At 41.9% G+C, this 12198-nt stretch overlaps 1 protein-coding gene across 3 annotated transcripts in view; it reads right to left on the bottom strand.

Moving 5' to 3' along the window:
• Positions 1 to 10877, bottom strand: part of uggt1 (UDP-glucose glycoprotein glucosyltransferase 1) — a 285869-nt gene extending 274992 nt beyond the window's left edge. For 2 of the 3 annotated variants that reach the window (XR_013965434.1, XM_080784683.1), the window contains exons 1-13: positions 10832 to 10877; positions 10108 to 10234; positions 9272 to 9351; positions 8167 to 8297; positions 7645 to 7757; positions 7256 to 7430; positions 5495 to 5591; positions 5132 to 5210; positions 4732 to 4832; positions 3001 to 3100; positions 2856 to 2916; positions 1267 to 1358; positions 838 to 988 (exon numbers count right to left, since the gene is read on the bottom strand). Coding sequence is in view for 2 of the 3 variants with exons in the window: in XM_080784683.1 (XP_080640809.1) it covers positions 838 to 988; positions 1267 to 1358; positions 2856 to 2916; positions 3001 to 3100; positions 4732 to 4832; positions 5132 to 5210; positions 5495 to 5591; positions 7256 to 7430; positions 7645 to 7757; positions 8167 to 8297; positions 9272 to 9351; positions 10108 to 10234; positions 10832 to 10865 (1341 nt within the window). In the remaining variant the exon portion in view is untranslated. The remainder of the gene's footprint in view (positions 1 to 837; positions 989 to 1266; positions 1359 to 2855; positions 2917 to 3000; positions 3101 to 4731; positions 4833 to 5131; positions 5211 to 5494; positions 5592 to 7255; positions 7431 to 7644; positions 7758 to 8166; positions 8298 to 9271; positions 9352 to 10107; positions 10235 to 10831) is intronic. The other variant, XM_080784684.1, reaches the window with a different exon arrangement.
• Positions 10878 to 12198: the final 1321 nt, after the last annotated feature.

The following is a 12198-nucleotide window of genomic DNA, read 5'->3' as shown; positions in this document are numbered from 1 at the left end:
TCATCTTGGTAGTGCAACAGGGAAAAGCCATTGGATCAACAAAATCTGTATGGGCCATGTACCAGGGAGCAGGAAGATGCACAGCTAATTCCATGGCAATCCAACCAGTATTTTTCAAGATATCTTGGGGTAAAATTTGTGCAAGTGTAAATCCTGCTGGTAGACTGCATGCACCAAAATCGGTAGGTCAAACGATCAAACCACCCTGGTCTGTGTACCATCACGTCATGCTATGGTAGGTTTCACAATAGTGAATAATGAATATACAGAGTCAGAGTGATAATAATCTAATAACATGGAAATATGAATACGTTAAAATAGTCTTAGCCATTAAAAGTATTGTTTGGTAAACTACACATGACCACCTTTTGACAATGATGGATTACGTCGAAGGGACCAAAACCAAACCACCTACAGCAGGGGTTCCCAAACTTTTTTGGACCAGGTACCCCTTTTGGGGTAGATATTTTTCCAGGTACCCCCTCATCCTCGCAACACGGATAACAAATAAATATATACGTCTAAATGTAGACGTTTAAATGTAGACGTCTAAATGTAGACGTCTAAATGTAGACGTCTAAATGTGTACGTCTTCTCTTATGGGGGTCCCTGGCATATCTTTTCAAATGGGGGTCCACGGGCTAAGTAGTGTCAATTTGGGGGTCCTTGACATGAAAAAGTTTGGGAACCACTGCTTTAAACACTTTAGCACTTTATGAACATGAACAAAATAGATGGGTCCCCCCTGGAACTCCCTCAGGTACCCCTGGGGGTCCCCGGACCCCACTTTGGGAACCACTGACCTGCAGTACCCTGAGTGCATGTGGTTTTACGTACATTAATGGCAGGGTGTCGGATGTCCACGGCGTAGTCTGAGTCTGAGGGCTGGACATTGAGCCTCAGGATGTCGTGGATGTAGGGTGTCTCGATCTGCAGGGAGCGCAGTCCCTCCATCACCCTGGCCTCGCTACGCAGCACCTCCAGCACGCTGGGAGGAGAAAGAGAAAGAGAAAGAAATAATAAAATTATGTTTGCAAGAGTGACAGGCTAATAATGCAAATAAGGCTGTCTGTCAGAGGCACCCTCACAAAAAGCAAGCCAAGACTTTCCCATTTGAATTTTACAGTTAACACATTAAAACCAGGAAAGCATCTGCGTCATTAAAATGTTAAAATATATAAATAGTGTGCTTGACTGAGTAAGAAAATATGTGTGTGTGTGTGTGTGTGTGTGTGTGTGTGTGTGTGTGTGTGTGTGTGTGTGTACCTGAAGATATCCTGTGCATCCAGATCTATGTGTAATCCATTGATGAACAATGCAGACTCCCCAGCCTGCAACCCTAGCGTTCCTTTGAAGTACTACAGAGGGAGAAGAGATGACACAACACGTAAAAAAAAAAAGCCTCAATGTTTTCATGCATGTAAACACCTCCACACCCTGTCTGGTTCCAATTGAGGAAATCATCGCTGCGCTGCGGCAATTGCACCGCCGAAGCGTGTCAACTCACTAGTCAATTATCATGAATAGAACTAGAGGCAGCATTCAAGACAGAGCAGTAATGAGGTGAGTCGACAGTTCCATCCAAACCAGCAATGACGGCATTGTTTAAAAGTCAGTTTGTTTGTGTTTAAAGCCATGACATTTATAGTAAACAACTCTAATTAATCGAGAGAGGGCGCCTGTGTTTGTATGTGTGCGAGAGAGAGGATGTTTGAATGTGTGCTAAGCCTGTGTGTACTGTGTGTATGTATGTATGTGTGTGTGTGTGTGTGTGTGTGTGTGTGTGTGTGTGTGTGTGTGTGTGTGTGTGTGTGTGTGTGTGTGTGTGTGTGTGTGTGTGTGTGTGTGGGCTAAAGAGAAGGAAAGCTCAAAGTCATCTAGCAGAGTCAAATCTCATTACCAAAGACAAAGACATCAGATTAATCATACTTCAGACACAGCAATTACAACAGACATGATTAACACAAATATTGCTCATCCAATTTGAGCAGTACGCCCAAGCTCAAAGGAGAGAGTGACTGTGTGCACATGGTGATAGAGTGCCAGGGAGAAAATGTTGTGCAAGTGGAGCAAAGAAATGTATATCCGTCCAATCTACTTCAATCAATAATAATTTCCCTCTGCAGGAGTGAATCACAGATTTTGTAATTAGGAGGCTTTACCGTTCCCCCCCCCCACCCCCCCCCCCCCTCTGTCTGTACACAAAGATAACGCATGCTCGGATAGCTCAGATTCATGGAGAAAGGAGGGAAAGGAAAGAACATGACAAGCAGTGGAGTGATTGCTCATTCCATTAGCGGGGCCAGAACCGAAAACACTGTTGGGTAAACGGCCGTCTTTTCCAACTAGAAGCTGTCATCACAAAGGTTGACGGGAAAGAATTAAAATATTAAAAACAAGGGAGTCTACTCCACTCCGCAGCTTGGTGGTTTTTGGTTTTCCAAGTTGTGGCTGATTGTAGGGGTTGTTTGGTATAATTACACGATCCATTATCAAAAAAGATTATTTGATCATGTTTATAAGCTCAACAAACTCAATTATGGCTCAGCCAGTAGCTGGGAAAACCTCTCTCGCCCTTGATAGACAAGGAACAGAGGAAGCTAAAGGGAGTATAGAGGGATAACGGAATCACACAAGTAACAGAAGGGGGACATTTGTGTCCTTGAGACTGGAGGCTTAAAATGGATGAGCGTCTTGTTTGCAGTTTCCCTCTCCGAATGTTGACAGGGAGGAGATGAAGGGATGGAGGAAGGAGTGGATGTAAGTGAGGGTGGACTGACAGATAGATCGGGGGGTGGATAGAGGGATAGATGGGTGGACAGACAAGTGTAAAAATAGATAGATGGGATTCTCACCTTCTGGTTCTCCAGAATCTCACTGCGGATCTCTGAGTTGACCACTGTTTTGGTGAGGGACCTGAGGGCAGAGGGTAGGCCTGACCATTAACACTGCAGAAGTTGTCAAAAATAATGAGCATTATGTGTGTGCACGCCAAAGTACCTGGCTTTAACTGGGAAGTTTTGGCTGAGGTCCCTCATGACATTGAGGGCTTCGGCAGCGGGAGCAGCAAGTATACGAGCTGCTGTCTGGAAACTCAGATCTGAGAGATAGAAGACAGAGTGCAGAAAGAGGGGAGGGAGCGAGATGGAGAGAGAGAGAGAGAGAGAGAGAGAGAGAGAGAGAGAGAGAGAGAGAGAGAGAGCGCAACGAGGCCAGGGAGATGTGGGTCAATGATGAGGTGATATGAAGGACGGGATGAGAGGTGAATGCAGGGAGAGTGAAACAAGAAAATGGTGAACAAGGAGATAGAAGACAGATCAGAAAGAGAGAGCATATAAAGATGTTACAATGAGATGGGTCGACAGTGAAACATTGCAGAGGGCATAACGAGAGAGGTACAGTGGTGTGTGGGCGAGGGAGAGACAGAAACAGCAAAACCGAGAAGGAGAGAGTTGGAGACAAGAGCAGTATTGATTGCAGCCGGCTATCTGGTGTAGTCAGTGGCATTACTCGATTGGTGGCGTGTGTAGCGAGTGGTTTAATAATGGTGCCTGTAAACCAGTGTGATTATTAGCCCCTGGGGGGGTGCCTCTCAGTATAAACAAGCAGAGCTAATGAGGCCCAGTAGGGCTGAGGATAGTGATAGTGGCCCACAGGACAGCTTGACACTAGATTTCAGCTGACTGTCTAAACCTCCACCTGTACATCACTCAGATAGACAGATAGTCAGAGATAAGCAGGAAAGTACAGCTTAATTACAGTTGCCCATCTGAAAACCACAGGGATTAAAATAGGGTGCATTTTGCATCCCAAAACGCAGTTTATAGTTAAGGCACGCAATAAAACAACGACCTCTGCATCCATGGGGTGCACTACTGTACTGTGTTTTATTCTAGTTTATTTTACTAGCTTTAGCTATAATAATCATTTCTTCTTCCGTTTTCTACATGAATATAACCACATTATAACCATATAAAATGAAATGGGAGTTAAATGCTGCAATTTGTAAAAAATGGCAAAATATGACTCCTAACATCGTTGAAGTGGGACTGGGACTCATCTAAAAGACCATCCCTGCATCCCGGGACTCATTACGTTTTTATTACACCAAAAATCTAAAGTTAACAACTGGGAGAGCAGCAATATTGTTGAAGACAGTGTGGACGAACTTTGAATGCCAATCACTCTCATATATTTTGGACATTTCAGAAAATACAGACATTCTGGGAACATAGATTCTGGAGGAAGTTATGGGTTATAATAAGATCATTAATGACCCCCGGATTCTACATCTCGCATTGACACCAGAGGACATATAGGTGTTAAAAGTCTTGTCACTGTCAGCTAAAAAAGCCATCACATGGAATACTGGATGGATATTATTGAAGAAATATGTCTACATTTTCTAATGGAAGAAATTAACTATAAGGCACTTAAAAAATTGAGAAAAATGGTATTTGTATATCTCTCCCCCTTTTTTAATCCCTATGGAATGTATCTTTTTCTTTATGTCAGCAATATTGGATATATTTGTCTGGAACATAAAAACTCCAAATCTCTTCAGCGAATATAGCCGATCTACAAGCTCACATGACATATGTTGTGAACTTGTAGAGCACCGTTTTTGTCTCCCCAGAATAGGGTATGCAAGGGTACGAGTGGTGAGAAAATGCAGATGAGAAATAACGAACTTTAAAAACAACTGAGGAAGGGAGTATGTGACAGACTCACCTTGCATCTGCCAGACTTTGAGAGGAGCCATGTCATTAGTGCTGTCAACCAGGTGTTTCCTCAGCTCCTTCAACTGTTCCTTCAGCTCTGGATACAACATCCTAGAGAGGGGGAAGAGAGGCACTGAGAAAGAAAGCTATACAGATAGATAAGACGGAAGAAAGGAGAGAAAGGTTGAGCAAGGCAGAGACGGATTGAAAGGGAGAGATATGGATAGAATCAGACAGTCAAGACAGAAAGACAAACAAAAAAAACAAATGGGATAGAGAAATAGACGGACGAGGGATGTTTCAAATCAGTCTTCAGGGGGCAAGAAGGGAAGAGAGGAGGTAAAGCTAGGCAAATAAACAAATACATAGTTCTCTGGACGATATACAAATAAAACCACTGAATCACTTACTTCAGTTTTCCAAAAAGGAATCCTTGGACCTCATCCACTGGATCATTCTCCCCTAGCATTGTAGTGTTCACGTCACCTCCTGAAAGCCCATTCAATCAATGTAAACCAGACTATCAAATCCACATCAACACTCCTGGGAGTCGACACAATGTAAAATCATAAATGAAGATTAAACTGTAATATGGTATTACGCTATAGTAGTATCTGAAGAATGAGCATGAAAGTGTGTGTGCTATGTTCACTTTATAATCTTTATAAATTAAATAATGGCTCATTAATCATAATAGCTTAATCATAAAAGTTTTAAATAATAATCGTGATATTGTTTTGAAGATCATCCAGCCCTAATGTGTGTTTGTTTACCTTGAACCTGCGTGTCATCCTTTGCCTTGTACTCCTGGTTTTTAATAGCAAGTTCCACTCCGTACCCAGAAAGGTACACTTTGTTCCCGCTTGGATTCTGGTGGAGAGGGGGGAGAGAGACAAAAAGACAGAAAGTAGACAAAAGCAAAATTTGCAAAAAGTAAGGATGAATTATTTTGACAGATCCATCAACACACCTTGTGTGATTGTTTGTCATGCACTCACGTAGCACTGAAGATAGATAACTAGTGAACTGTTCTGTTCACCCCACTACACTGTAGCTGCAGTCGTTCACAGCGAAAATAATTGATTCCAAACTTTATACAACTAGGTAAGCAGAAATAAAAGTTTGTAGTCTCGGGCTACTGATGTGGCTCTGCAACCGATTGTCAATTGGCAGAAGAACAACATTGTGGGTGCTATGATCATGCTGAAGTGTGCAGGGCCAGCTGTTGTTTGCTGATTGTTGAGGACACTAACTTGCCACCTGATTGCCCTCTCTGTATTTGTGGAGCAATAGAAAGCTCCTGTTTCTGTATTGTGTATTGTATATTTTAATGTATTGTACCTTTTTTAAAGTTTTTGATTCATGGGTTTTTTATTATTGTTTGGACCCAATGTTTTATACATTTGTGTCAATAAAGTAACTAACTAACTAACTATTAAAGAAAGGAGAAGCTTGTTGCCGCCTCTCTTGTACTGGTGATTTCATGTCAGGCGCAAATGGGAAAAGAATATTTAGCATAAGTGCAATCGAAAATCATCAGTCAATACTTTTTATAACTCTAATTATAAAGCACTTATAAAAACAAGGTTACAAAGTGCTTTACATAAAACTGAAGAAATACATTCAACACACTACACCAGCAACAGAAAAACATCGACGTATAATTGCAGAAGTGTTTTGTGGAGGTATACATTTGTTTAATATTCTCTATGAAGGAATATCACAGCAAGTTGTCTCATGACACTTAACTGTCTATTTCTCTGTCTCTGTCCCTGTGCAGCAAACTGCAAAGAATTCGAGCAATCAGACAAATACTATCAAAATATGAAGACATTAAACATTTTAAGTAGCAAATTCCATTGATTTTCATGGTTTGCCCTTTGCAGTTGCCTGTGTCCATTGATTTTTTTTTAAATTGTCAAATTAAATTCAAGTAATAGAGAGACACAAATGATCGTTTCTTTTCTGCGGAGCTCCCTTTTCTAGTTACTTTTAAAGTCGACTGGATTACGAGTAAAATGTTGTTGCATAGCCAACATATTTTCCCTAGTTTATATATGGAATTAGGTTCCCTGTGCAGACAGAAATTGTTTTACCATCAGTCAGGAATTGGGATAAGATTGTAAGCCATGGCCCGGGCGGCTGGCGTAGCCGTCTGGGCACCTTGGCTGGTGATCCTGTCTGGCAGTGTGCCGCGGGTTCGACTCCCAATCCCGACTGTCTTTGCTGCGTGTGTCCCCATCTCTCTCCCCATTTCCTGTCAGCCTAATGTATACCTAAACCTCTATTAAAAAAATATAAAATACAGGCGAAAGCCACAAAAAATATCTTAAAAATATAAAAAAAATAAAGATTGTAAGCCACGGTCAAACCGCTGTACAATGTAACCCAACACCCGAGGAGGACTGGAATCTGACTTTCCAAAACCACCCTGAGAGTTACATGCCAAAAACAATCTGTAAAGCGTTTTCCATGAACATTAACAATTTCAAGTGAAAATAAGGAAATGTAGGAAAAGTACAAATAGCACTTACAGCCACATAATGTCGGAGCACATATGTCACTAGGCCTTGCTGCACATTGGACAGCATGGCCTGGTGAAGACTGTAGAATCCTGCTTTTCCAATCTCAGCATACAGAATGACTACTGGAGCATCAGGGTTTGAACTCACAATTCTGTGATCGCCTTTGAACAGGTATGGCTTTGGCCTGAAAGGGAGAACCAGAGAATGGGAGATGGTATTGGTATGCGAGGTGGATAGCAGTGAATACAATGACAAACTCTAATGCATTATTAACACGTCTGCAATCCCATCATCAGAACCAGTTTATAAATCCTTTGAAATGGGGTCTAATAAACCATCACACAGTATATTTATATAATACACACAATTCACAGCTGTGAATTTGCAGCTGTGAGTACCTTTCAGGTGCCGTTTCCAACAGAGATGCTAAGCCGTCAGTGTCGCATGTCTTTGCTCCATGGACACTGAAGAAAGCTGTGCAGCCAGAGGGAGGCAGTTCATTGGATGCTATCTACAGAAGAAACAGCAGCAGGTAGCCAGATTAATTACACATACGTATACAGACATAATAAAACAATATCTTGCACCACATATCGATGCACACATACAAGCAAGAATAATGTACCCCCACATAATAATGGACCCCCCCAAAGGCCCTTGAGGGGATTCCAGGAGTGCCAGCCTAAATAACTTATAGTAACCATGAACCAAATTGAGTCCTTATGGGTCTACAACTTGTGTATAAATAGAACATGATCATTTGACAGTGTTGACTGCGGTGCCAGTGATAGAATTCTTATCAAATGAGAGTCCACAGCCGAATACAAACTGGGGGTCCTTGAAATTAAACAGTTTGAGATTCACTGATAACACTCTCACACACACACACACACACACACACACACACACACACACAGTACCTGTTGGAAAGAGTATACTGTGGCAGAGTAGGCTCGAAGTGAGAGGGAAAACTTCAGCATGTTAACATGGGCAGAGCTGAGCAAGGCACTGGCTCTCTTTACTATTAGGTCATAGTAGGCCTGGTCTGTATCTGTGCAGGAAACAGACACATTGTAGAAGGTGAGCCATCAGCTGTAATGCAGAATGCAGATGCAATGCAGACCAGAGGAACTACAAATGGCATGATACTTATGTAGGCAGCTGAGCTCCCATCTGGTCTACAAAAAGAAAAAGTAAAAAATTGTAGTGACTGCAGTTAACTATGACGCACGCTGCCGTGTATCCCCACAATGCATCACATGTCGCGTGCATTATGGCCTGAAACACAAGACAGAGATGGCGAGATTTCAGAAACCACAGGACTTCAGTTGAAGTGCCAAAAATATTTTTTTGTGTTCTGCATTTCAACAATCATTGTGAAATAATAATATAAACCAGAGAGAGAGAGAGAACATTATCAACAAAAGCCAACTACAAAACAAGAACGAGGGACCCCTGCCCTCCTGTCCATTTTGAGTTCAAAGGACAGGTGCCGCCATTCTGTGAAGTTTTCAGCTATTACTTTCAATGGTGTGACATCACATTCTCTTTCTATAAGTAAAGGAGAACTACAGCAGCACATTCATATAGTTTATTATCATAATTGTTATTGCTTGTTTCTTTTCGTTGTTGTTTATGACTCAGCGCTTGAGTTGCACTCGCTGTATTAAATGTGCTATAAAATACTGAGTTTGACTGATGGTTTGCACAATGTTTTATTATCTCGTAACTTATATAAATAAAGATGATTGATTGATTGATTGATTGATTGATTGATTGATTAACGTTTCATCTCTCTACTTCCATTCTTTTAACTCAAGGCTTCAACTTTTATGACAAATATTTTTGCCTCATGTGTTGGAAGTTTCCACCTCATCCTATCAAGTTACTGCTTGCATTAAGTACCTCACAAACCACTGATATTATGCTCAAAGCTCAAGTGCTCACAAACAGGTGATGAATGCAGCCGCTTGCAGCGAGAGCCTGAAAGTCAACACCAGCTTAGAGTGACAGAACCAGCTTTACCGTCATACTCTCCTTCTATGTTCTGATTAGCCTCCACAAAGTTCCAGAACTTCTCCTCGCTCTCCTCTGCCAGGAACTCACTGAGAAAGAGAGACATGCAGAGTGATCATAGATGGTGAAAACAGGTACATCGACATGCTTATATGGACAACTAAGTAAGCAGTGTGGAGTCTATCTGACCCCATACTGCCTTAGCCAATGGGAGTCTGAACCACTCGTGTAGCCAATCTCGTAGTAGCGACCTAGTCATGATTGGCTGCCTCCTAAGCTATGACACGCGCACTGCCGAAGTCACTGCAACACAGAGCGGAGTGGCTGACAACAGCGGGCCAGCAGCTAAGGTTATAAGCTAACTGTAGAGCAGGAAAGCCATAACACAGTGATTTAACCAACAAAAGAATGTTGCAAACGAACGAAAACAACAGCCGCAAAGTTGTGACAGAGAAACATACACGTTACAAAAACAAGACATGATCAGTGATATTCGTCAGGTGAAAGAAGCGCCGTCTCCGTTGTGTTCTCACCCCCTAATATTATAATTATTATTTTAGTAACATGTACTGTATGTTTCTGTGTCACAACCATTGGCTAGAGGCAGCTTTGCCATTACTTGTTGTCCCATTGGCTAGAAGCAGCCAACCACGTCAGTATTACTAGGGGGTCGATCTACATTTCATGAGCTTTCACTATAGTCACTAGAAACGTTAGGGGAAAAGGGTGGGGGGGTGAAGTGAACAACACATTGACAGCAACATCATTTGCACAAACCTGTGCTAAAGTGTCCGGTGTGTAACTACACATAAACCTGTTCACCAGCTGACAGTGTTTTACTGTACCTGGCCTCCAACAGCAGAGGAGTAGATGCCCATTTTGTGGTGAGGGTGGTGGTAATAGCCTTGGAGTCTGCACTCCCATACACTACAGGCAGCAGGGAAAGCAGCAGGACCCACATCCTGAACCCTGCTGTGTGCGTGTGCGTGTGTGTGTTAAACAGAGACAGACAGACAGACAGAGACACAGACAGACAGAGATTTAAGGATTTAATAATTAATATATAATATAACTCTTATCATCAAGTTACGATTTTACGACGCACTTGCAGGTAAACAGAAACAGAAGCACTACTAGGGACTTCATCCAATAGGAACGTTCAGCGTGGCTCACCTATCCAATGAGAACACCGTCATGACATCCGGATTGTTTCAATGACAATCCGCAGAGATGTCACACGAGCCAAGTCAACTAATAATATAAAATAGCTAACGTTGAACTGTATCTCCATTTGTTCCTTTATCCATTCGTCCTTTAGCAGTCTGTCATCTGAGAGTTTCCGTCACATTTCAATGTAAACTCAATTTAACACTAAACAGTAATCAAACTCGAGCTAACCGCTAGCTTTTAACGTTAGCAACCCTCCGTAAACGTCAGCTCAGTTTAACACTTGCTACACTGAAGGAAACTGACTGCTGACAATGCAGCCTGTGAATCAGTTATTTTACCAGGTTGAATGAAGATGAAAATGAGTGTATATCAGTAATAATTTGAATGAAATATTCTTACCAAAGCCGGCTTCGTAGCTTCCTACTGCAGTCATGTTTCTGGAGTGGGTGGGTCCTGTCCTGTCACCCAGATAGGGTATTCTGCAGTTTCGCCTGTTCTAAAATGACTGAAATTCATACAGTAGGAATAAAAACAAATCTTTCTCTCTGAAATGACTGAAATTCAAACTATAGGAATAAAAAACAACATAACAAACTCTCTCTGTGTGTGTGTGTGTGTGTGTGTGTGTGTGTGCGTATTATGTGTCACACACACACACACACACACACACACAATGGGGGGTGGGATACACATACACTGTATTTATTTGTTGTATTGTATTTGGGGCTGAATTAGGCTAAGCTACTTGTTTATTACGAGAGTCAGAATAGTACTGGCCTAGAGAATATAGAACCATCTGAGAAACATCTCAAAAAGATACTACATTTAAATAATAATCTGCTTCCATCTGTCTTCCTTGGTTCTCTCTCTCCAAATCTTTAAACCTATTTGGCCTTCTTCTTCTCCTCTTGCCTGGCAGCTTCATCTTCAGCATCCTCCCAACGAAGGCCTACCCCTCGTCCCCACGATGCACAACCTCGCCTTTCTTGTTTTATCAATTCAATTATTTTTGGCATGAGTGAACATACGTTTACATTGACAAATGCAATGTGTCAAATGCATAATAAAAGAATAAACAAAAAAGAAAAATGGGGTAAGTATACAGTTCGAGGGGGTATACAGCATTGTGTAAACACTAATAAGCAGAGATACAGCCTATAGCACATTGAAACGTGGAAAGACTGGCAAAAACCACTATCATTTGCTGTTAGAAATATGTTGGCACAGGTAGCTTGGAATAAAGCCTTTTGAAACTAATAGCAGCAATCTTTCAGGGTTTTGCAGTCATTTTGAGGCCTGTTAATGCCTCCATGAGAGATTATCTTGACTTTGAGATCAACAGTCACATTTCATTTCTCATATTCCATTCCGATTGGCTATGATTGACTCCCAAAGTTTGTGGGGGTGGCCGTTTTGCACAAAATACAACACATGAATGCAGCGCACGATTGCTGGGAAACTTGGTACACACATTCCTTCTAAGCCAATAAGGAAGAACCTCCATCCCAAATTGTACAAATCTCCTCATGGTGGCCCTACAATTACAGCCCACTTCCCATTCTGGACTATAACGCTAATCATACAATGTCCTTTTCCCTGGATTCCTTGGATCACAACGCAATTTATAGGCCCTGTCTGTGCCAGATTACATTTTCTGCCTTACGGAGGGCTACACTGGGGATAGAACGGAACCGTACCGTACCGTGGGCGGTGCGGAACCGAAGCAGCTAGGTGGCTGCACCGACAATTCATTTACCTTTTTTATT

Source organism: Protomyctophum bolini (genome assembly GCF_963924005.1).
Source record: "Protomyctophum bolini genome assembly, chromosome: 15".
NCBI lineage: Eukaryota > Metazoa > Chordata > Actinopteri > Myctophiformes > Myctophidae > Protomyctophum > Protomyctophum bolini.
The sequence above is the reverse complement of the archived record's forward strand: the minus strand, read 5'-3'. Positions and strand labels throughout refer to the sequence as shown.